Here is a 26,580-nt window from a genome sequence, read left to right as displayed (position 1 = left end):
TTCCTGTTTCAGCTTTAACTTCTGGCTACAGCAGGTTGAACTGACAAAATGGTGTTGCGCAATGCATCATGGAACCCACACCCAGAATGGAAAGGGGTCTATTTGGAAGGTGCGATCTCTTGTTGCAACACATAGTGTTAGGTCTTTTTCTTTAATCAACTTGATATTTCAGCTTTATTTAGCCCATATTAAAATACCACTGAGTTATATTGCCACTCTGTTCATACTTTATCACAAATAGACTGACTACGTATTTAAAGCAAAGCAGTGTGTTTGTCTATTTTTAAAAAACACATGGCTCACTCTACATGGGGAGTGACTCGCCTGGCAGCCGGCTGCTGTCTCTCTCTGCCCAGTGTGAGGGGCTTTCAGCACACCGCTTACACCAGGTGAGTCACAGCCCATGTGAGAGCTCATTTGATCCCACTCGCGGCAGGTGTCAGCCAAATTCCAGGTGATACACACGAACATCTAACACCGCTCGCTTGGCACTTAGAAAATGTGTGGGTATTCACAATATTAGTATGAAAAGCAGACAATCACTTTCGAGCTGGATGTGAAATTTGTCTAAGTGCGGCCACGAGTGTGGTTTTGCAAACAGCAACACACATGTGGTCTGCATGTGTATCACATGTGTGCTCATGTGTCGTGCTACCCCCCCGAAACACATGTGGCATATGTGTGGTTCGCATTACAGACTGAATGCAATTTGGGAAACTGTTTGAGTTGTTGTATTTTCTTTTGTTTTTTAATTTGTTATGTTAGTAAGAGTTTATGTTGGTATTTTGTTCATGTGCATGCTGAATAAACTTATTCATTCATTCAGTGTGACTGAGGACGGACGACTGGTCTCATTTCAGCAGAAAGTTCCTGCACAGGTCACAGCAACCCCATGGACAGAGCAAACACACAATGATAGGGAGGTTCCTATGGCCAGGCCAAAAGAAAAAAAACCCCACCAGGGACAGGGAGGACCAGGAGCAGCGATCCAGAGAGGAGCTGGCAGCACAGGAGAAGCGTTATGCGTTAGGAGCTGAAAGCCAATGATGAAACTTTCATATCTGAGAAGGAGGGTTTCATCAAAGACCTGGCAGTCAAGGAGGAGAGTTTTAACCCGGAGTTAGAAGCCTAGAAGACATCTCACAGGAAAGAGCTGGAACCCAAAGACCAGCGGTTCAATGAAGAGCTGGCAGCCAAGGAGATGAATTTAAAGAAAGAGCTATCAGCTCAGATAAAGTTTTTTGTAAAGGAGCTGCTGACAGAAAAAGAACCTTTTAGAGTCAAAGAGGACAGCTTCCTGAAAGAGATGGCAGCCAAAGAAAAGTGTTTTACAGAGTAGCTAGAAGCCCTGAAGTCACACTAAAGGCAAAGAGCTGGAAGCCAAAGAGCAAAATTAAAAGAGGAGCTGGTGGCCAAAGAGACACAATTCAAGAAGGAGCTGTCAGCCCATAAGACGTTTATGAAAAGGAACTACAGAGAAGGATGAAACTTTTATATCCAAAGAGGCCAGTTTTATCAGACTGATGGAAACCAAGAAAAAATTAATTTAATTTAATTTATTTCATTTACATAGTGCCAAATCAAAAGAAGCTGTTCAAGGCGCTTCACATAAGTAAGGTCTAACCTTACCAACTCCTAGAGCAAGCACACAGGCAACAGTGGCAAGGAAAAACTCCCCCTGATGACACTGAGGAAGAAACCTCAAGCAGACCAGACTCAAACTGGGATGGGCAATCATGTGCCATAAAGGATTGAGACACGGCGGGTTCTCCTTGCTACCTATCACCTCCGCAGGTGATTTCATTAATGATCAAGTGTCTCAGCAGCTGATTACATTGATGATAAGGTGTTTATGTTCAGGGGAGAAGCTCATCAGCAACCCACCTGCTGAGGCGATTGGCTACAAGGAAAACCTGCAGTGTCTTAGCCTGTTGCCCGCCAGGCCTTTCTAACAGTGACAAGGGTTTTGTAATGTTTTACAAAGCTGAAGAAACAGAAAACAGGAAATCAAACAACACGGCTTTACAAAAAAAAAAAAAAGGTTAATTTGATGAGACGTCCACGCAGGTGTTTGCACCACATGCAGGGGTCATCCAGGCCTCCCTCTTCATGCCATCAGTGGGCCTGTTCCTGTAACATTGGCCATTCCAAATGCAGACTGCACAGCTATAGGTGTTGAGGTTAGAGGTCCGGGTGGGACCAGACCGTTACAGGTGATTGACTCAAATGCTAGAACTGGTGGGACGCAGAGAGCGGAGGACGAGGAACTAGGACAACAGAGGTGAGTGATTGCACTCGTAACACTGGAAGCCCTCAACCAGACAGTTCACTTTAGGCTTAAGGCATGAATGTTCACAGTTCATAAATTGTTGTCCGAGGTCAGCTATTGCGTGTCTTGTGATGCAGTTCCAATTAAGCTGTTCTTGACTTTAGAAATGACTTGGAACATTCTTAATGGTTCTGCATCAGAGCTCATACAGTTCTTGGAAAACAGTTCTTGGAGTTACTTCTTGGAAACTAGTTCTTGGAAACAGTTCTTGGTCATGCACAGTCACAAACAGGATGAATGAGATTTCACAGACATGCAGGTACTTAGCTGAATGTGGCAAAGCTATGCACTCTGAGGCTCAGAGCAGATGTGTTCCAAAGTCACGTAGTGCAGAGTGGCGTGGGAACCAGGAGCATGCAGCGTGGGAGCCATGCAGGAAAGCGTCTGGAAACACCAAAAGATCAATGAGCCCTAATACAGGAATTATAGGTGGCCAGGTTACCTTGAGATGAGCTGCAGAGGTCAGAGCACATGGAAGCGTCAGCATAGACAGGGCCATGGATTTCTTATGGAAGGCTCAAGGAGTATCAAGGAAAGTCATGGAGAATCACAGAAGATGCTTGTGGATCAGGGTCACTGAGACTATTGCCAAGACTGAGCTCAGAGCCGGGGTTTAAGTAGCCGTCTCCTGATCAGGACCTCATGAGCGTCAGCTGTGAGGAGAAGATGAGCTGCAGATGTTCCTGGGCTCTGCAGCGTGCCACCTGGAGGGTAAACAGACAAACTACATACAAGCAGTTAGAAAGGGCAAGGACAAAGGCAGACCATGACAGCAGGCCTGGCATCTCACAGGCAGTCCAGCACACTGCAGTTTGTAGCAGTCAGTCCTGTGGGATTTACACCAAGGATCAGCTCTGAGTTCTTTCTTGTTCACAATGGTGATGGACAGTTTGACAGACAAGATCAGACAGGAGTCTCCATGGACTATGATATTTGCAGATGACATTGTGATCTGTAGTGAGAGTAGAGAGCAGGTTGAGTCTCACATGGAGACCATGGAGATATGGTATGGAGACAAGGGGCATGAAAGTCAATAGAAGCAAGACAGAGTGTGTGTGTGAACAACAGGGAGTCCAGTGGAATACTGTGGTTAGAAGCATTAGAAGTGGTGAAAGTAGATGAGTTACTTGTGGTCAAGTATCCAAAGTAATGGAGAGTGAGGTAGAGAGGTGAAGAAGAGAGTGCAGGCAGGGTGGAGTGGGTGGAGAAAGGTGGCAGGAATCAGAGAGGTGAGAATGAGATGGTTTGGACATGTGCAGAGGAGGGACCCAAGGTACATAGGGAGAAGGATGCTGAGGATGGAGCCACCAGGCAGGAGGAGAAGAAGGAGGGTTTATGGATGTGCTGAGGGAGGACATGCAGGCATGCAAAGGACAGGGTGAGATGAAAACAGATTATCTTCTGTGGCGATCCCTAACGGCAGCAGACGAAAGGAGAAGAATTAGATTATAAAAATTATTAGTCCGTACATGTAGTCATAGAATAGTTTTGTTCTATTTTTTACATTCAGCAAGTCGAATATGTTTTACTACTGTGACATTTCTTAAAGTATTTTGGTATGACAACCAAACTGACTTCAAATACAGATTGAATTTTTTAAAATGCAAATATGTAGGTTTAATAAGTTCAGAGTGGTGACAGCTGTTAGAGGAAACAAGTTTTCTCAAGCTATTTGAAGAATGATTTGAAACATATGTTTTCTGCTTCTGTCTTAGTGAATCACATTCTGCCTTCAGTTGAACACCAGTGACGCATGACTACATGAGTTGTAACCTGCTGTGTGCTGCATGTTGCTGCTCATCAGGTATTTTAGAGCCTCCGTCCTGAACACATCTGGCAGCTTGTCTGAGCTACCATTTACTTTTGTGGATTAAACAAACAACTTTGCTCATCTTTCTTTTCACAAAACATTCATCAGCATCCATTGCTGCTGTTATATGGACATTTCTAACTGAAACCTGTGATCAGGTAAGTCTCCGCTCATCACATCACAATCTATGTTTTGATGTATTTGTACTGAACTTTTTGTTTGTACCTTCACAGATTGAGCTATGTGTGTGAGTGATGTCCTAGCGTGCTTTGGTTTCTTTGGGGTACTAAGGCTGTTCTGTGTCCCCTGGTTCTGGAGCCTCTTGGCAGGTCTGGGGATTTTTGTAGCCTGGAGGGGTTCTTGGAAATTCATTTATGTAGCTCTCTGCACCATCAAGAGAGATCTAATGTAAGTAACTATTTATGCATCTTCAATGGGTATGTTTGAAATATTTGAAATGTTTCATGTTCCCAACCACTCCACACTAAAATCCTTTTCATTACTCCTCTCTGCCTAAAAGGTGTCTGATTGTTATCTTGCGAGTAAGGTTCTCCATGTACCAAAACCTAAGAAATGGACACACCATCCCTTCCCTCTTTGCCCAGTCTACATCACTCCACCCAGATAAGCCTGCTGTGGTCTATGAGAACACAGGAGAGGTAAAGACCATTCAGAGATCAAAACTCCTACACCGTCTTCATTGACATAACAATCAAACACAGAAGAAAAACTGTCTTCTAATTTCTCTTAAACACTTTTGTATTTGTATTGTATTGTTCCAGGTGTGGAGTTTCAGGCAGCTGGAGGAGCGGTGCCATGCTGTGGCACACTGGGCACTGGCCCAGGGCTGGGTTGAAGGAGATGTTGTGGCATTGTATCTGGAAAGTTGCCCTTTTCTGGTAGTTCTTTGGTTAGGCCTGGCTATGGTTGGAGTGGAGGCTGCACTAATCAACCACAATCTACGACTACAGTCACTGGTCCACTGCATCCGTGTGTCTGGTGCCAGGGCAATGGTGTTTGGGACAGAGCTAACGGAAGGTAAACCAATCCCTGAAGAAATGAACTGCAGGTGTCTCAACAACCCAATGCAAAAAGGTTGTTCGTTGTCTGCATCCACGCATTTAATATGTTAGTGTTACATGCTCTGCAGTTAGTGTTGTCTCGCTTTTATAAGCATGCTGGATAATGGAAATGACTAGACAGTTTAAAAATTTTGGGAATGGAAATCACTGCCAAAGTGGCTGGCTGGCTAGCCATCTCATTTTATACATTTATACCCCACAGAAACATAAACTGTCCTGGAAAAAGATCAGTATAATTTTTAGTCAGCTGTAAGACAGTTCTCAACAGCTCAAATACACTGCCGTCATTCCTTCATGTAATGTTCATTGAAAATCCAGTCTGAACATGAAGCAAAAAAATAAAAAATGCAGCCATCACAAGCTGTATATTCGGTTTATTAGAGTAAACCGTGCTCCTGGTTTTTCATTTTTACATAGTAACAGAGAGGACAGCTGAAAAATAGGTATTACACCAATGTTTCTTGTATACCACAGCAAAAAACATGAATGGCAGCAGACTAGGACAGCAGAGGCCACCGTGCCTGACTGATTTCCTGTCAAACACATACCAGTCGGACAACGAGGAAGTAAAGAAAATGAGCCTTGGACAGATCCCGACTGTTCACTTTGAATTGTCAAACTATGGGCTTACACAATCACTTACACATTTTACTTAATACTGGTCCATTGTTTCCAGACCAACAATGATAACATTCTACACCCACTGCCTGCATGAGTTCCCAAAATTTACCATCACCAATCTTCTTTGGATCGGCAGGACAACAAAAGTCCCAGCAAGCAAATTAAATAAAGCATTTAAGGTGTGTGTGTGTGTATATGTATATATATATATATATATATATATATATATATATATATATATATATATATTATATATATATATATATATATATATATATACAAGGGCTGTCCGTAAAGTATAGGTCCTTTTTATTTTTTTCAAAAACTATATGGATTTCATTCATATGTTTTTACGTCAGACATGCATGAACCCTCGTGCGCATGCGTGAGTTTTTCCACGCCTGTCGGTGACGTCATTCACCTGTGAGCACTCCTTGTGGGAGGAGTCGTCCAGCCCCTCGTCGGAATTCCTTTGTCTGAGAAGTTGCTGAGAGACTGGCGCTTTGTTTGATCAAAATTTTTTCTAAACCTGTGAGACACATCGAACTGGACACGGTTCGAAAAATTAAGCTGGTTTTCAGTGAAAATTTTAACGGCTGATGAGAGATTTTGAGGTGACACTGTCGCTTTAAGGACTTCCCACAGTGCGAGACGTCGCGCTGAGCTCTCAGGCGGCGTCATCAGCCTGTTTCAAGCTGAAAACCTCCACATTTCAGGCTCTATTGATCCAGGACGTCGTGAGAGAACAGAGAAGTTTCAGAAGAAGTCGGTTTCAGCATTTTATCCGGATATTCCACTGTTAAAGGAGATTTTTTTAATGAAAGACGTACGGACGGGTCCGCGCGTCGGGACGCAGCCGGCGCAGAGCGGCGGCACAGGAAAAACCGTGTTGACACCTCCGTGTTGATAACCATTTGTAAAATCCAGGCGGCTTTTGATGGCTTTCAGTGGAGTGAGTATATGAGAAATTGTTTAACAGTTGGGCATGTTCCAACTTGTCCTTAAGGCTTCCAACAGAGGTGTTTTTCCTGTGGCGGAGCGTCGCGGCAGCTGCGAGCCGACGCGCGGACCCGTCCGCACGTCTTTCATTAAAAAAATCTCCTTTAACAGTGGAATATCTGGATAAAATGCTGAAACCGACTTCTTCTGAAACTTCTCTGTTCTCTCGCGACGTCCTGGATCAATAGAGCCTGAAATGTGGAGGTTTTCAGCTTGAAACAGGCTGATGACGGCGCCTGAGAGCGCTGTGCGACGTCTTGCACTGTGGGAAGTCCTTAAAGCGACAGTGTCACCTCAAAATGTCTCATCAGCCGTTAAAATTTTCACTGAAAACCAGCTTAATTTTTCGAACCGTGTCCACTTCGATGTGTCTCACAGGTTTAGAAAAAATTTTGATCAAACAACGCGCCAGTCTCTCAGCAACTTCTCAGACAAAGGAATTCCGACGAGGGGCTGGACGGCTCCTCCCACAAGGAGTGCTCACAGGCGAATGACGTCACCGACAGGCGTGGAAAAACTCACGCATGCGCACGAGGGTTCAAGCGTGTCTGACGTAAAAACATATGAATGAAATCCATATAGTTTTTGAAAAAAATAAAAAGGACCTATACTTTATGGACAGCCCTCGTATATATATATATATATATATATATATATATATATATATATATATATATATAAAACTACAAAGCTAAGAAAACAACAATTAACTGGCTAAATAAATTTAACTAAAGTCAAATGCTAGCTTTCTGTCATCATCTGTTTATGTGCTTCATCCGGTTAAATTCTCTGCAACATTATAACTAAAATAAAATCAGATTGTATTGCTGTGATTTGGCGCATTATACTGGTGGTTGGCTCTCACTGCGGTATTGTATCACTTCCTGTTCCGGAGCACAGCGGTGTTTTTCTGTATCTGTTAGCTGTTTAATCTGCGCAGTTAGATTGATCTAGTTATCTAGATTACGATTTGTTTCCCAGTGTAATCTTTACGTGCCTTAACTAAAGCACTCCTTCTGCTGAATCACCTCTAAATTATTTACACATTATTCACTTTGCGTGTTTTTAGGAATCCGCTAGCTTAGCGTAGCTACTAGCTCTTAGCCGATTTAGCATGGCGGCTTCTCCTGTCTCTCCCGCACTTTTCTGCTCTGGGTGTGAAATGTTTAATTATTCCTCGGCCTCCTTTAGCAGTAACGGTACTTGTAATAAGTGTAGCTTATTCGTAGCTTTGGAGGCCAGGCTGGGCGAATTGGAGACTCGGCTCCGCACCGTGGAAAATTCTACAGCTAGCCAGGCCCCTGTAGTCGGTGCAGACCAAGGTAGCTTAGCCGCCGTTAGTTACCCCCTGGCAGATCCCGAGCAGCCGGGAAAGCAGGCCGACTGGGTGACTGTGAGGAGGAAGCGTAGCCCTAAACAGAAGCCCTGTGTACACCGCCAACCCGTTCATATCTGTAACTGTTTTTCCCCACTCGACGACACACCCGCCGAGGATCAAACTCTGGTTATTGGCGACTCTGTTTTGAGAAATGTGAAGTTAGCGACACCAGCAACCATAGTCAATTGTCTTCCGTGGGCCAGAGCAGGCGACATTGAAGGAAATTTGAAACTGCTGGCTAAGGCTAAGCGTAAATTTGGTAAGATTGTAATTCACGTCGGCAGTAATGACACCCGGTTACGCCAATCGGAGGTCACTAAAATTAACATTAAATCGGTGTGTAACTTTGCAAAAACAATGTCGGACTCTGTAGTTTTCTCTGGGCTCCTCCCCAATCGGACCGGGAGTGACATGTTTAGCCGCATGTTCTCCTTGAATTGCTGGCTGTCTGAGTGGTGTCCAAAAAAATGAGGTGGGCTTCATAGATAATTGGCAAAGCTTCTGGGGAAAACCTGGTCTTGTTAGGAGAGACGGCATCCATCCCACTTTGGATGGAGCAGCTCTCATTTCTAGAAATCTGGCCAATTTTCTTAAATCCTCCAAACCGTGACTATCCAGGGTTGGGACCAGGAAGCAGAGTTGTAGTCTTACACACCTCTCTGCAGCTTCTCTCCCCCTGCCATCCCCTCATTACCCCATCCCCGTAGAGACGGTGCCTGCTCCCAGACTACCAATAACCAGCAAAAATCTATTTAAGCATAAAAATTGAAAAAGAAAAATAATATAGCACCTTCAACTGCACCACAGACTAAAACAGTTAAATGTGGTCTATTAAACATTAGGTCTCTCTCTTCTAAGTCCCTGTTGGTAAATGATATAATAATTGATCAACATATTGATTTATTCTGCCTTACAGAAACCTGGTTACAGCAGGATGAATATGTTAGTTTAAATGAGTCAACACCCCCGAGTCACACTAACTGTCAGAATGCTCGTAGCACGGGCCGGGGCGGAGGATTAGCAGCAATCTTCCATTCCAGCTTATTTATTAATCAAAAACCCAGACAGAGCTTTAATTCATTTGAAAGCTTGACTCTTAGTCTTGTCCATCCAAATTGGAAGTCCCAAAACCAGTTTTATTTGTTATTATCTATCGTCCACCTGGTCGTTACTGTGAGTTTCTCTGTGAATTTTCAGACCTTTTGTCTGACTTAGTGCTTAGCTCAGATAAGATAATTATAGTGGGCAATTTTAACATCCACACAGATGCTGAGAATGACAGCCTCAACACTGCATTTAATCTATTATTAGACTCTATTGGCTTTGCTCAAAAAGTAAATGAGTCCACCCACCACTTTAATCATATCTTAGATCTTGTTCTGAATTATGGTATGGAAATAGAAGACTTAACAGTATTCCCTGAAAACTCCCTTCTGTCTGATCATTTCTTAATAACATTTACATTTACTCTGATGGACTACCCAGCAGTGGGGAATAAGTTTCATTACACTAGAAGTCTTTCAGAAAGCGCTGTAACTAGGTTTAAGGATATGATTCCTTCTTTATGTTCTCTAATGCCATATACCAACACAGTGCAGAGTAGCTACCTAAACTCTGTAAGTGAGATAGAGTATCTCGTCAATAGTTTTACATCCTCATTGAAGACAACTTTGGATGCTGTAGCTCCTCTAAAAAGAGAGCTTTAAATCAGAAGTGCCTGACTCCGTGGTATAACTCACAAACTCGTAGCTTAAAGCAGATAACCCGTACGTTGGAGAGGAAATGGCGTCTCACTAATTTAGAAGATCTTCACTTATCCTGGAAAAAGAGTCTGTTGCTCTATAAAAAAGCCCTCCGTAAAGCTAGGACATCTTTCTACTCATCACTAATTGAAGAAAATAAGAACAACCCCAGGTTTCTTTTCAGCACTGTAGCCAGGCTGACAAAGAGTCAGAGCTCTATTGAGCTGAGTATTCCATTAACTTTAACTAGTAATGACTTCATGACTTTCTTTGCTAACAAAATTTTAACTATTAGAGAAAAAATTACTCATAACCATCCCAAAGACGTATCGTTATCTTTGGCTGCTTTCAGTGATGCCGGTATTTGGTTAGACTCTTTCTCTCCGATTGTTCTGTCTGAGTTATTTTCATTAGTTACTTCATCCAAACCATCAACATGTTTATTAGACCCCATTCCTACCAGGCTGCTCAAGGAAGCCCTACCATTATTTAATGCTTCGATCTTAAATATGATCAATCTATCTTTGTTAGTTGGCTATGTACCACAGGCTTTTAAGGTGGCAGTAATTAAACCATTACTTAAAAAGCCATCACTTGACCCAGCTATCTTAGCTAATTATAGGCCAATCTCCAACCTTCCTTTTCTCTCAAAAATTCTTGAAAGGGTAGTTGTAAAACAGCTAACTGATCATCTGCAGAGGAATGGTCTATTTGAAGAGTTTCAGTCAGGTTTTAGAATTCATCATAGTACAGAAACAGCATTAGTGAAGGTTACAAATGATCTTCTTATGGCCTCGGACAGTGGACTCATCTCTGTGCTTGTTCTGTTAGACCTCAGTGCTGCTTTTGATACTGTTGACCATAAAATTTTATTACAGAGATTAGAGCATGCCATAGGTATTAAAGGCACTGCGCTGCAGTGGTTTGAATCATATTTGTCTAATAGATTACAATTTGTTCATGTAAATGGGGAATCTTCTTCACAGACTAAAGTTAATTATGGAGTTCCACAAGGTTCTGTGCTAGGACCAATTTTATTCACTTTATACATGCTTCCTTTAGGCAGTATTATTAGACGGTATTGCTTAAATTTTCATTGTTACGCAGATGATACCCAGCTTTATCTATCCATGAAGCCAGAGGACACACACCAATTAGCTAAACTGCAGGATTGTCTTACAGACATAAAGACATGGATGACCTCTAATTTCCTGCTTTTAAACTCAGATAAAACTGAAGTTATTGTACTTGGCCCCACAAATCTTAGAAACATGGTGTCTAACCAGATCCTTACTCTGGATGGCATTACCCTGACCTCTAGTAATACTGTGAGAAATCTTGGAGTCATTTTGATCAGGATATGTCATTCAAAGCGCATATTAAACAAATATGTAGGACTGCTTTTTTGCATTTACGCAATATCTCTAAAATCAGAAAGGTCTTGTCTCAGAGTGATGCTGAAAAACTAATTCATGCATTTATTTCCTCTAGGCTGGACTATTGTAATTCATTATTATCAGGTTGTCCTAAAAGTTCCCTAAAAAGCCTTCAGTTAATTCAAAATGCTGCAGCTAGAGTACTGACGGGGACTAGAAGGAGAGAGCATATCTCACCCATATTGGCCTCTCTTCATTGGCTTCCTGTTAATTCTAGAATAGAATTTAAAATTCTTCTTCTTACTTATAAGGTTTTGAATAATCAGGTCCCATCTTATCTTAGGGACCTCGTAGTACCATATCACCCCAATAGAGCGCTTCGCTCTCAGACTGCAGGCTTACTTGTAGTTCCTAGGGTTTGTAAGAGTAGAATGGGAGGCAGAGCCTTCAGCTTTCAGGCTCCTCTCCTGTGGAACCAGCTCCCAATTCAGATCAGGGAGACAGACACCCTCTCTACTTTTAAGATTAGGCTTAAAACTTTCCTTTTTGCTAAAGCTTATAGTTAGGGCTGGATCAGGTGACCCTGAACCATCCCTTAGTTATGCTGCTATAGACGTAGACTGCTGGGGGGTTCCCATGATGCACTGTTTCTTTCTCTTTTTGCTCTATATGCACCACTCTGCATTTAATCATTAGTGATCGATCTCTGCTCCCCTCCACAGCATGTCTTTTTCCTGGTTCTCTCCCTCAGCCCCAACCAGTCCCAGCAGAAGACTGCCCCTCCCTGAGCCTGGTTCTGCTGGAGGTTTCTTCCTGTTAAAAGGGAGTTTTTCCTTCCCACTGTAGCCAAGTGCTTGCTCACAGGGGGTCGTTTTGACCGTTGGGGTTTTACATAATTATTGTATGGCCTTGCCTTACAATATAAAGCGCCTTGGGGCAACTGTTTGTTGTGATTTGGCGCTATATAAAAAAAATTGATTGATTGATGTATAATGTGCTGTGTTAACCCTATTGTTTACACTGGGAGAAAAGCGCTACCCCTAATAGTTCTGTTTGACAGTGTGTGTCAAAACGTAAGACTCCTTTTTGTCACCAAAATGTACCACCGAAAAAAATTGAGGACAGCTGGAGAGATTTATAACAGTTCTAATCAAAATTTGTAAAATTTTTATATTAAAATAAAGCCTATTAAAATCAGGTCCCAGAACTGGACTGGATTAAGCCACTAAAAAGCCAGTCAAATAATATTTTCCCCCCCTCTTTGTCCTTGGTCATCCCGGCCAATTAAACCTGATACCTTGATGGCAACGTGCCAAAATTTGAGTGCTGTGAGCGTCTTACTGGTGGAGGTTGCCCCGGAGGGTCAGGTGGGGCATGTTGCAGTGGGTCTCTACGCTGTCAAGTCAATTGGGTCACAGTCAATTTGGGCAGCCACCAGGTTGGAGAGGGTAGCTGGGGCTAGTCTTGGGGGTGTACGGGGCTCTTTACTGACACCTCTTTCTGAAAAACACAAATTGGGAAAGGACGAAGATTATTACGGTGGAGGGTGCGAGTAGGACTACCTCTACCTTCGGGGCGAATCACGTAGACCGGCTGTCCTTCCCTCAGTTGACTCACTACAACATTTGGATCTGTGCACCATCTTACAGATAATTTGCCCTTTGCACGCCGGCGGAAATTGAGCACGAGCACACGCTCGCCTGGGAGCAGAGGGGCGAGCGTAGCCCTGCGATTATACCGGCCTTGATCCTGGTCCTGATGTCGTCGCGTGTGTTCACACATACGCTGGTAGGCGTGGCTCAGGGCCTGCTGGTGATGTCTGGTCCACCCTTCCAAAGTGTGTACTTCTATGGGGGCTGTCAGGCCACGGGACCAGTCCACTGGCAGTCATGCATGTCTGCCAAAAACTACATAATGTGGTGTCAAGCCAGTGGTACTGTGTACAGTGTTATTGTAGGCCTGTACCAGGGCAGGCAGTTTGTCAGGCCACTTATTCTGTTTGGGTTTGGTGAGTGAATTTAACAGTTGCAGCAACGATTGATTAAAACGTTCACACATACCATTGCCTTGAGGGTGGTATGCAGTGGTTCGATCCTTGTGGCATCCATATAACTGGCACAGCTGTTTAACCAGGGCTGACTTGAACGCAGCACCCCGGTCCGACAGCAACCGTTCGGGACATCCAAATGTCAAAATCAGGTTTTTGTACAAAGCCTTGGCCGTGGTGTCTGCAGTTTGATCACAGGTAAGGACTGCAATGGCATATTTAGAAAACAAGTCCGTCATTACGAGAATGTATTGGTATATGTCGCCTGGACGGCCTAGGGAGAGATAGTCAATGCCTACGATTTCAAAAGGATATGACGTTTGGATTGGGACCAGTGGGGCTCTCCCGTCTGGGCGGGCCTTGTTATAAACGCACTGTTGGCAGGCCTTACTCCACTCCTCGCAATCTTTATCCATGCCTGGCCAGTAGCAGCGCTGCTTGAGGGCTGTTAGAATTCGGTCCCTGCTGGGGTGCCCCATCCCCTCGTGGTAGGATTTCCACACCAGCATGGTCTCCTGCTTGGGAACAAGAACCTGGAGCGTTATTGTGCCTGCCCCCACCTCTTCCCACTGTCTCTTTAAAACCCCACCTTCCACTTCAATCTTACTCCAGTCCCTTAATAATGCCTTTAGGTAAGGGGATGCATTTTCACTGACCTCCGGTCGCTCCTGTCCCTGGTTCTTGATCTGCCGAACATATTGTAGGTCGGGGTCTGCACCTTGACGCTCCTCCCACGACGTCTCCCCCGCTGCTGTAACTTGGAAGGACTGCGTCGGCGCGGCACCGCCCACGGGTAGTCTCGACAGGGCATCAGTGTTCTTATTATGAGTGCCTGGGCGGTACTTCAAAGTATATTTAAAATTAGCCAACTGGGCCACCCATCTCTGCTCCACTGCACCTAGACGAGCTGTTTCCAGGTGCACCAAGGGGTTATTGTCTGTATAGACTGTAAATTCAGCACCATACAAATAGTCTTTGAATTTCTCCGTGACAGCCCACTTCAGCGCGAGCAACTCCAGTTTAAAGGAACTGTAGTTCTGGTCGTTCCGTTCAGCAGGCTGAAGGTTGCGGCTGGCATAGGCAATGACCCGCTCTGCTTCCGTCCTGCACCTGGGCCAGCACTGCTCCTAATCCATCAAAGCTGGCATCTGTGTATAAACGAAAGGGCAGTGAAAAGTCTGCATAGGCCAAGATCGGGGCGTTAATCAATGCCTCTTTTAGCCGATCAAAAGCCTGTTGACAGTCTGGAGACCAGACTACAGGGGCAGACTTCTCATGTGCAGTGCAGTGTGTCAGGGCATTTAATGGCACAGCGATTTTTGAAAACCCTGCAATAAAGCGACGATAATAACCAGCAAAACCCAGGAATGATTTCACCTGCGTCGCCGTCTTCGGTACAGGCCACATCTTGACTGCCGCCGTTTTTGCTGGATCCGTAGCCACCCCCTCCTCACTAATCACATGTCCCAAATAGGTCACACTCTTCTGGAACAAACAGCATTTCCGAGGTTGCAGCTTCAGGCCATGCTCCTGTAACTTACTAAACACCTCTTCCAGATGGCGGAGATGGCAGTCGAAATCTGGGGAGAAAACAACGTCATCGAGATAAATGAGGAGGAAATCATTTACCATGTTACCCAGGCACCGCTGCATAAGCCTCTGGAAGGTTGCCGGAGCATTACAGAGGCCAAATGGCATCCTTTCAAATTCATAGAGTCCAAAGGGGGTGGTGAATGCAGTTTTTTCTTGGTCCACTGGGTCCACCTCCACCTGCCAGTAGCCGCTAGCTAAGTCCAAAGTGGAGTACCACTTTGCGGCTTTAAGTCCAGTTAAAGACTCCTCGATGCGGGGAAGGGGATAAGCGTCCTTGTGTGTCAATGCGTTCAACCTGCGATAATCTACACAAAAGCACCATGAGCCATCCTTCTTCCTCACCAGTACAATAGGCGCGGCCCAGGGACTGGAACTCTCCCGCACAACTCCACTGTCGAGCATGTTCGTCAACAAGGATCTTAACTCCGTATAGAGGCTGGGTGGTACTGGGCAGTAACGTTCGCGGCTGGGCGGAGCTGTGCCGGTTGGTATTTGATGTTTAACCACACCCGTCTGCCCAAAATCCTCATCGTGGCGGGAGAACACCTTCTGCCATCGTGCTAACAGATCGGACATCTTCTGCTGCTGCTCCTCCGACAGAGAATCCCCCTGCAGGGACATAATGTCCGGCTGACCCTCCATTCACAAGCACTATTGGGGAGAGACTCAATTATTACAGTACAGTTTGCATTTGTCTCAGTTACCTGCATCCACAGGACCATCTCTGTATGGGGGGGGATGATGACAGGGGGCTGTCTTGGGAGTTTTGCTGCTCCCTCCATGTGCAGCTGGGGCCCACCGCAAACAACCCGCTGACACTCTGAAAACGCTTTGCTCCAGGACTTCACTTCCGGACTGGTCAGGGTGGTCTTAAACGCTGCCAGTCCTGGTGGTTGCCCTGTGTAAGTGAAAGCCAGAGTGGTTTTATTATGTTTCATTCCCGGATGCCCTTTTCTGGCCCCAAACAGCTGTCATCAACAATTATTACTCCTTTCTCAGGGATATTAACCCCGCCTACCACACAATTGACAATCACATAGCCAATGTAGGGTATTGTAGCCCATTAGCAGCACGCAAGTCACCAGGGCACCTCCTCAGCATTAGTCAATTGGATCCCTGTATGTGTTTGTGAAAAAAGCTCTGGCTCATCATTGTGACCTGAGTATCCTGTGTCAAGAACAAATGGGATTGTCATTTATTTTAATCAAAACATCAAGGCACTCGCCAACCAGCGCTGTTCTAGGTTCCGGCTTAGTTGGAGGCCCTAGGTGCTCTGTCGGCAGGGTCCTTTGTATTATGGGCTCAGCAGCGACTGCCCCCACTGCTTGGCCCACAGCTGCAGGGGTAATTAAAAATCCTGAGGCCTGGCAGGCCTTTGAGGACAGTGGCGTTGGATATGTCCAGCAGCACCACAGGTCCTACAAATGGGCCTCCCCTGTTCGTCCCAGCTGTAGGGGGGGGGGGGGGGGGTGCTTGGGCATCGGAGTCTGTCTTGAGGGGGTCGAGCTGGGGAATAGTCGCAATTACAAAGTTCAGTCCTAATGTCTGCTACAATAGCAGATGTGAAAGTTTTAATTTGCTCTTTAACCTCCTTCGCAATTTCCCCCAACAATTCTGTTTTCAATTCAGAATAAATGTGTTCTTTCAGATGGGTGGGATTAATGTCAGTTTGTTTTGGAGGAGCAAAAGTAGTGACACGATGTGCTATGAGGGACTCGTCCTCCTCTTTTAACTCCTGCTCCAGTGCACAAGCCTCTTTACATACTTCCCTGAACGACATGTCATCCCGGCGCCTCATTTGTCTACTGAGTTCTTGTTTAACCTGTCCTTTTCAGAGGCCCACCATAAGCTGGTCTACAAACAGATCATTAGAGTCCTCCGTCCCACCCTCATCTCTTTCCTGCCACTTAGAAAATGTCTCTCGGAGACGCAGGACAAAAGCCTTTATGGTTTCGTCCGCCCGTTGTTTACAGCCAAAAAAGTTTGTACGTGCCTGAGCTTTAGTTGCTGGTTTTGCATACAGAGCCTCCAATAGGTTTAGCACTTTATCACTAGTGTCCTTCTCACCAGATTTAATCAATATCAGTTCCCTTTTAGCATCCCCTTCAAGAGCTCCTAAAACAAAGTCAGCCTATTGTTGTTGGCTCAGCCCTTATGCTCTTAACATGGCCTCCACCTGTGCCCTCCATTCTCCAAATTTAGTCGGTTCCCCACTAAATTTTGGAACCCATGCAGACCCCATAAACCATGGCATCATAAAATTTGCACAGATGCTTGGACTTCTACCCTGTTCAGCTTGACTCATTTTTCAGGTAGTACTGGTGATCCTGCCGACAACGCCAAAATAAGAGATGTCAAAACGTAAGACTCCTTTTTGTCACCAAAATGTACCACCGAAAAAAAAATGAGGACAGCTGGAGAGATTTATAACAGTTCTAATCAAAATTTGTAAAATTTTTATATTAAAATAAAGCCTATTAAAATCAGGTCCCAGAACTGGACTGGATTAAGCCACTAAAAAGCCAGTCAAATAACTAAAAAAGACAGTTCCTCTCTGGTGGGGGGATTCCGGGGCGTCCACAGGTGGAAGCAGTGTTCAATCGTGGCCTTCAGGCGTTCCCCACACGAACAAGCGTCCACACCAAACTTATACTCCTAGCGGAAGTCCTTGTTCGCGTCCGCTCCACAACCACCTCCGTCACCAGACCAGCACCACCATGCGGAGCTGAGGACATATAACGGGACTCAAACAAGTGCCCCTCCCGTGCTCGACCCACACACACAAATATATAGCAGGACACGTTCCTTTACTTATCGTGACAATAGCGTTGCACAACGACTCCGTGTCTCCTCGGCTCCCCGTCTCACTCCTCTTCCCAGGCCGCACCACGCTGGCGTAGGCTTCCCTGTGGGACGCAGAGTCAGACCTTAGCCACCGGACATGCTCAATAATAAAATAAAAAAAAAAAACACCACACACACAGCAACACGCTCAATGGTGCACGTCCCTTTACGTGTGGCTTTAAAGGCGTATCTAAGTGCTGATCCGCTCCTCCCTCTCCTGTCGACTCGACCAGACACGTGCGACAATTGTGGGACACAGAAGTAAACAAACACTGAGCCGGTGCTTCACTCACGTCCCAACCGTACACCACACACACACACACACGGTAGGGGGAAATCGTCCCCTTCACCTCAGCTGTTTGTGCGCGGGTCCCGTCTCCTCTCTTCTCCCGCAGCTGTCTTCCCCTGCAGCTGTCTCTGATCCGTGCGACACTCCTTCTCCCGCTTCCGCTTCCGGGTCTGCGTCACACGAGACGTCCTCCTCTGCACACCCCCCAGTTTCCCCAAATGGCCTATTTAAACTGTTCTCAAGGCTGCATTTAACCAATCGCCAGGTTGGGGCAGTAGAGGATAATTCGTAAGTCCATTACCTATTGCCCACTACACAGCAACACATACACACAAAATAAAACCAAAACACAAGGTAGGCAACAGGAAAGTGGGAACCCTGGGACATGTGTATCTGGCTTTACCCAAACTTACCAAAATATGAAGTATTTATGGCTTTCCAAATTGGGACACAGCATTGTTTGGAGCATTTCTTTCACCATTTTGTAAATGTTCTTTAATTATTTTCCAGTGTATACTCATGCCAAAATTGCACAAACACCAATAGCAAGAGCTAGACTGGAAACTTTCAAGCAGTATTATTTGAAATCAGAAGTACATCACAAAACTTCATCTATTCCATTGTTACCTTGTCAGGACATCACTCTCTATGTTAGTTTATGACTTCATATATTGTTTCAGTTTATAAAAAGCAGAAAAAATTAAATTGTAACTATAAAATTATGCTCTTCTGAACTACATTGAACAAAAATATAAACACAACACCTGTTTTTGCTTCTATTTTTCATAACCTGAACTCAAAGATCTAAAACAAGCTTCTATATACACAAAGACATATTTTTGTCAAATATTGTTCACAAATCTGTCTAAATCTGTTACTGAAGCACTTCTAATTTGCTGAGATAATCCATCCCACCTCACAGGTGTGGCATATCAAGATGCTGATTAGGACAAGCATGATTATTGCACAGGTGTGTCTTGGGCTGGCCACAATAAAAGGCCACTCTGAAATGTTCAGTTTTATCACACAGCACAATGCAAGTTTTGAAGGAGCGTGCAATTGGCATTCTGACTGCAGGAATGTCCACCAGAGCGGTTGGCCGTGAATTGAATGTACATTTCTCTACCTTAAGCTGTCTCCAAAGGCATTTCAGAGAATTTGACAGTACAACCAACCGGCCTCACAACCGCAGACCACATGTAACTACAGCAGACCTCCACATCCAGCATGTTCACCTCCAAGATCATCTGAGACCAGCCACCCGGACAGCTGCTGCTATGTTGGTTTGCAGAACCAAAGAATTTCTGCACAAACTGCCAGAAACCATCTCAGGGAAGCTCATCTGCATGCTTGTCTTCCTCACTGGGGTCTCGACCTGACTGCAGTTCTTCATCATAACCGACTTGAGTGGGCAAATGCTCACCTTCGATGGCGTCTAGCTGCTGATCAACTCTATGTGAAGGAGATGTGTTGCACTGCGTGAGGCAAATGGTGTCACCAGTTACTGACTGGTTTTCTGACCCCCCAGAACACCCTCCCCCCATTAAAGCAAAACTGCACGTTTCAGAGTGGCCTTTCATTGTAGCCAGCCTAAGGCACACCTTGATATGCCACACCTGTGAGGTGGGAAGGGTTATCTTGGCAAAGAAGAAGTGCTCACTAACACAGATTTAGACAGATTTGTTAATATTTGAGAGAAATAGGTCTTTTGTGTATATAGAAAATGTTTTAGATGCTTGAGTTCAGCTCATGAAAAATGGGAGCAAAAACAAAAGAGGTGCATTTGTATTTTTGTTCAGCTAAAAAAATAATTTTCAGTCATGTCAGTCAGTACTTCATCCTGTCGTACACATAAATAATGTTGATAGAACAGCTTGTTTTCTGTCTAGCAGTTGTGATTATCATGTAGCTGCTGGCTAATAAAGGAGCCTGTTAAACTAATTTGTGAGCAAATAACCTAAATAACCTGATAAGTGTTTATTATGAAATGTCAAGCTGCAGTTCTGACATTACATATTTTTGAATAATTTATTCCATAAAAAAATAAATAAAAAAATAGCACAAACACAAAATTTCCAGCTCCTTCTATTTTGATAGACTCATGGTTATAATTGGCACTGTTAATTCCTAATTAATGTAACAGCAGCATTAATCATACAATAAAGTCACTGAAGGAATCATTGTGAAAGCAAACAGAAGAAAATACAACAGCAGTTTAAGGTTTGTATTCTTCCAGACAAAATTATTCAACAGTGTTAAAAAAATCATTTGTTTGGTATCCCTGCAAGTTTTTCCAATTCAAATGATGCCGCACTAATTAAACAATCTTGCCAACACCTCACTTCATTATTACCATGTGTCAGAGGTAGCACATGGTAATAATGAATTGGGTGTTTGAGTGGTGTGCCTAACTGGTGAGAAGATTTTTTTTTTCAAAACTCTGGAAGAATAGACCTTGAGTGAATATCACCAGTTAATGAACATTTAGAGCTGATCCATCAAAGATCAAGCTCATCCTGAATACAGAAAAATTAAAAGAAAAAAGAAATACATTTTCAAGATATCTAAAAAAGAAAAAAAAAATTGAGCTTGAGAGATTATGTGAGGCCAGTATCAATCAGTAAATCATTTGTAATCAAACCATATGAGAGACACAACAATAATATCAAAAACATTTCTTGAAAGTATGTCATAATTGACACTGAAACACATTTATTTTAAAGATATCGACACAGCCAATAGGGCTAGAGAAATAATATAAAGCTTAGTCAATCAGTAAATCAAATGGTAGAATGTACATTATGTCACTAAAACACCCTCTGATCAGCTCAGTCAACTTTCTGGGTTACTGCACATGTTATTGCAATATATATATATATATATATATATATATATATATATATATATATATATATATATATATAAAACTGGAGAGTTGGTCCTTATTTGAACAGGAACATATAATTCCATCTGATTGATATTCTGCTATTGCACAGTGTATAACATGTGATTGGTGACTGTCTTTAAGCGGTGTCCGAGGTGAGAGACTCTCTGCAGCCTAGCATGGTTTTGTTCAGCAGCGGTGAGCCAGCTGATAAAGAGAAGCTCTGCAGCATTCAAAGTCTGAGCGCGCTGCTGACCTGCTCGCCCACATACCCACCACTACACAAACTCAAGAAGGGATTCAATGGTGAGGACGAGTTTTGTTCTGAGGAGTAACGAGCATGTTTCCATATTCATGCGCTTATGTTCATATCACAAAGTTTCATTACAAAGAAATGTTTCGTGGTGGGTTTTTGTAAGCCACAGCACACTGCTTTGTATCTTGTTGCTCTACATAAGTATTAATACCCTTCATACAACCCCAAAGCATATTGTGTTCATTTGTGCATTTTACTCATTTGCTCAGTTTCAATACCTTTGCCAAGGAGATTCATGCTTTTGGTTTGGTTTCTCTGTCTCTGACCCAAAAAAATGTCAACGTATTGTGGAAAGCTTGGCATTGTTTCTGGGAGAAAATGCTTAGATTTTGGAAATGAGCCGAATCTTCTTGGTGCTGTAAAAGAATATGGCCATTGATCAACCTTGGCAGAGGCTACCTATATTGGATTGTTCTTTTTTCCTTTGTTATTCCATGGCATTCCTAAGGATCAAGTCTTTGCATGTAAAATATGTCAAAGTATTTAAGGAGAGAGAAATATGTCCACAGGGAGAAAGAAGTGCAGTGAGGGGAACATACCAGACATGTGAAACATTAAAAAAACCAACATTAAGTCAAAAACTGGTTATTAAGCATACAAAAATGTTAGTGTGCCACACCATTTTTAATCCCTGTGTCCTGCTTTGCTGTCTCTGTGAATACAGACAAACTGTTCTACATCTATACCTCTGGTACCACAGGAATGCCCAAAGCAGCAGTGGTACTGCACAGCCGGTGAGTATGTCTGTAGTCTTACCTGAAAGCCAGTTACTTCTATGATTAGTCTCGGACCGAGCTTAGACATGTGTGCATATCATTTAGGACAGGATAGCTCAACCGTTCTAGACTAATATGACCCCAGTGAACAACTTGGGATATATGCCAAAATCTATCCGGCACGAACAGCCCAAAAATGACCACGCCCTTTTTCATTGGGAGTGTTACTTCAAATACAGTTGTATTTTCAGGGTAGCTGGGATCCGTTGCTGCAAGTTATGCAAATGCAAGGGAGGCGATTGCTGCAGAGACCCTAATACTGAATGAGAATAATATCTGGATTTTGTTGTGTTTACCTGTTTGAAAAAGAAACAGGTGTTAATGCAGTGTTATAAGTTGTATGATTGGCTGTTGGGAAATTTCCCTAATAATCTTTAAAACATTTAAGATATGTAGATACTGGTGGCTGCTAAAGAAACAACTTTTACTTTGTATTTTTCACTTTAAATCAATATTCCATTGCTAACCGTATGACTGAAAATAAAATTTCATCATATTTTGCAAATGTTTGTTTTCTTTCGATGTATAATAATAAGTTGATTCACTTATTTTAGCCATTTTCTCTTAACATATCAAACAGAAATTTTACACTTTTCTATGACCCTCCTAAAAATGTATTTGTCATTCTGAACATTTTGAATACCTTGTAAAATCTATAGCTGCTGCAGTTTAGAAGCTACAGCTGCAGTTGAAGTAGCATTCAGCACAAAAAAGGGCGTGGTCATTTTATAAAAGGGTGTGGTAATTTTCAGGCTGTTTAACCCAGATAGAGATTTTTGCACACATCCCAATTTGGGATCATATTAGTCTAGAAGAATTGAGCTATCCTCTCCTAAACGATGTTCATATGGCTCAGCTAGGTCCTCTACTACAGAAACTTAAAGGAATTGACCAATCATAAAGAGCAATGATGGTAAAAAGTCTAGCCACTGAAGAAGGCCAAGTGGACAAACATGATTCACCTGGCTGCACGAAACAGATGGCTGCTTCCACCAGATGACTATTAGACGACCTCTTACTCAATGACCGCTTGCATAGCATAGCTCCACACCACCTCCCCACCCCCATGAGCCTGAACTGAACTAAGTGTGTTCAGAAAATGAATGCATGTGTGTTGCTTGAGTGACTGTCTCTAAATTCAACATATTTAGAACAAAATCCATCAGCCATATGTACAGACCGCTGTTCCAGCTGACTATAAGGAGTCCACTGGAACAGCAGTGAGCTCCAAAAGCTCCAAAGGTTTTCCTTGTTAAAATGTAAACAGGTCTACAATACTGAATCATCTAATGGAGATCACTAAAACATGAAAGTACTCATCAGAATGACCAATGTTTCATTTTGAAACATGAACATTAGACCTGGGAGATAGGATGACAATGGGCATCACTCAAAATTAATCTGTCTGTCAGGTATTACCGCATCGCTGCCTTTGGCTTTCACTCCTTTGGCCTGCGGCATGATGACATCATCTACAACTGTCTGCCTCTCTACCACTCTGCAGGTAGGCGTTGCTCAGTTTTGTTTGTTTCAGCCTTGTTTTATATATATATATATATATATATATATATATATATATATATATATATATATCTATATATGTGTGTGTGTGTGTGTGTGTGTGTGTGTGTGTGTGTGTGTGTGTGTGGTGTGTGTGTGTGTGTGTTTATTTCATTTTTTACTATATCAGTTATTTGCTATGCTTAAATAGTTATACTGAGTGAAGCGAGGATGATGACAGATGAGCACAGGTGTGTTCTTGTAGCCCATCCAGCTCAGTTTTCATGACCGCAAACAGTTTCATCACTAGAAACAGGAAGTACACAAGAACCAATTTGGCTCACCGAGGTGCATGATGGGAGATCTTTTTCACCAGCAAAAAGCTGGTGTAGGAATACACTGAGTGAGCTGCATTACCACCGTAACTGTATAGCTTTGATCAACAAAGTAGTTCAGAAAAATTAGTTAATAAATTTCATTCGCATACTAATTAAAAGGCAGGACATGCGTAGAAATAGCATTAGCTGGTTACTGCTTTCACTGCATTTGTTTTGCGGTTGTCACACTGGACACAAGCGAAAGGCTGGCGTAGGAATACACGGAGAGAGCCACATTACCACCATAACTGTATAGCTTTGATCAACAAAGTAGGTTGGAAAAATTACTTAATAGCTTAATTAGCCCTTCACGTACTAATTAAAAGCCAACAAAATAATAATGAAGATACCCTCTGGACTTGTACAGCTACCTGTTCTCACCTGATCGAGGGGGATTTGCAAAGAATTCTGCTAGTTTTTCTTCAAATGACATTACCTGTCTTCTGCCAAGGATGGATACATGTCATTGAGTCACTGTCACTGTCACTACAGAGAACAATCCTCATTCTTATTATCTGAAAGTCAAATATAAAGCCCTGTATGTGTTGCATAAGTCTTCTCAATGTTGAAATATCACAGGAATTGCCCAAAATCTGACTATCTAATGGTGTCAGTTTCTTAAAAAGTGCTGAGCAGTAATTAGTCATTTATAATCAAATTTGTGAATTAGGCATAAATATCATATATTGTTGTAACACTGATTACAGATCTTGAAGAAAGAATCAAATTTCTATGATATATAGAGAAATAGTTTGAACTGTTAGTAATTTGTTGTTTATCATAATGGCAGGTACTATAATGAACATTTTACATATATAAATGCTGTGAACTGTTACTAATTTGTTGCTTATTTATAATTAGAGGTCCTGCAATGAATATTTCTACATTGTACATAGCACAAGTATCTACTTTCATTGAATTAAAATGTTGTTTTATGATATTGCCATTAAATATCTCTCAGTCTATTTATAACTGCAATTTAATACATGTTATACATGTTGTAAGTGCCACATAAGTCAGGAGAATAAATATATTTTGCTGTGTAAGCATCACTTTTTTTAATGAAACCATGAACCCCTGAAGAAAATTATTAAAATAATATTGCCCAAACAAATATTCAATTTTTACAGTATTTCAATCAAACAGCAATATTTTTAAGACAGAAAAAAATGCTGCTCAGCCATAGGCTTTGCCTTCATTATACGAGGTCTGTTAGAAAACTATCTGACCTTTTTATTTTTTGCAAAAACTATATGGATTTGAATCATGTGCGCTTGCATCAGCCAAGTTTGAACCTTCATGCGCATGCGTGACTTTTTTCATGCCTGTCGGTTGCGTCATTCTCCTGTGAGCACGCTTTGAGTGAGCAGTGGTCCAGCCCCCTCATCGGATTTTCATTACGAGGAAAATGTCTGAATGATTTGGAGCTTTGCTGCATCAAATTTTTCCAGAAACTGTGAGAGACAGCCAGGTGGAAACCATTCGGAAGATTCAGACGCCTTTCAGTGTTACAGCCGGTTTAAAGACGTGCCGCGCTCCAAGTGGCGATCGACAGGCTGAAACGACCAGATCATTTCCAAAGTGAACGCTGTGTTGATCCGGGACATCGTCTGACTACCAGAGAAATGGCAGAAGATGTGGACATAGCACTTTTTTGGCACATTCCACTGTTACAGGAGTTTTTGTCATGAAAAGATGTGCGGAGGAATTCGCGCGTCGGGACAGAGCCGCATGGCGCAGAACAAAAAGCAACGCCGTGATGAAGCTTCACAGGACATGTTGTGGCATGTCCAGCTCATCCACAATTTCTCGGGCAGGCAGTCAAAACACAACATGGTAGCAGGACTTGGAAACATAGAACACAGAGCTGGAAGTGAAGGCACAAGGCGCAGCGATCTGGCGGGGAACTAGTGCAATCAGGTGATGAGCTGCAGATTAGAAACAGGTGTGTGGAAAGATCCAGAACAGGATGTGGCCCACACAGAGTGTGATGCCCACCACCAAGCACCAAGATAGATAGACAAGAGAGATAGGGACACACAAAGCCCAAGCAGGAAAACCCAGCAACAGAAATCACACATAATGAAACACAGAAACCTAAACTAAGACAAAACAAAACTAGAACCTAAACTAAACATGGCAAAACAAAAACACGTGATAAAACAGAAACACAACGCAAAGAGTCCAGATCATGAGAGGACCCCCCTCCTAACGGCAGACACCTGACAGCCCAGGGGAATCAGGATGTTCAGCATGAAAGTCTTTAATCAGGTCCGGGTCCTGGATGAAACGAGTGGGGATCCATGAACGCTCTTCTGGACCGTACCCCTCCCAGTCCACCAGGTGTTGCACCCCCCTCCCATGCCACCAAGATTCCATGAGGCGCCGAACAGAAACACTGGCCCACCCTCCACGAACTGGGCGGATGGCAGGAGAACAGCCGGAGGGCACAAAGAGCTAGTGTGGACAGGCTTCACATGGCTGACGTGGAAGGTGGGGTGAATCTTCATGGACCTGGGCAAACATAGACAGAAACAGGATTTATCACTTTGGAAACAGGGAACGGACCAACAAACCTGGGAACCAGCTTTCTGGGCAGTCCTCAGTTGGGGCAGGT

At 43.3% G+C, this 26,580-nt stretch overlaps 1 protein-coding gene across 1 annotated transcript in view; it reads left to right on the top strand.

Moving 5' to 3' along the window:
* The first annotated feature begins 3,656 nt into the window (after positions 1 to 3,656).
* LOC117526845 (long-chain fatty acid transport protein 1-like) overlaps positions 3,657 to 26,580 on the top strand; it is a 39,276-nt gene continuing 16,352 nt past the window's right edge. The window contains exons 1-7 of the mRNA XM_034188923.1: positions 3,657 to 4,297; positions 4,373 to 4,547; positions 4,660 to 4,798; positions 4,922 to 5,177; positions 21,139 to 21,300; positions 21,975 to 22,044; positions 23,499 to 23,590. Coding sequence (XP_034044814.1) covers positions 4,381 to 4,547; positions 4,660 to 4,798; positions 4,922 to 5,177; positions 21,139 to 21,300; positions 21,975 to 22,044; positions 23,499 to 23,590 — 886 coding nt within the window. The 5' untranslated portion in view covers positions 3,657 to 4,297; positions 4,373 to 4,380. The remainder of the gene's footprint in view (positions 4,298 to 4,372; positions 4,548 to 4,659; positions 4,799 to 4,921; positions 5,178 to 21,138; positions 21,301 to 21,974; positions 22,045 to 23,498; positions 23,591 to 26,580) is intronic.

The sequence above is a fragment of the Thalassophryne amazonica genome, chromosome 15 (genome assembly GCF_902500255.1).
Source record: "Thalassophryne amazonica chromosome 15, fThaAma1.1, whole genome shotgun sequence".
Classification (NCBI taxonomy): domain Eukaryota; kingdom Metazoa; phylum Chordata; class Actinopteri; order Batrachoidiformes; family Batrachoididae; genus Thalassophryne; species Thalassophryne amazonica.
The sequence above is the reverse complement of the archived record's forward strand: the minus strand, read 5'-3'. Positions and strand labels throughout refer to the sequence as shown.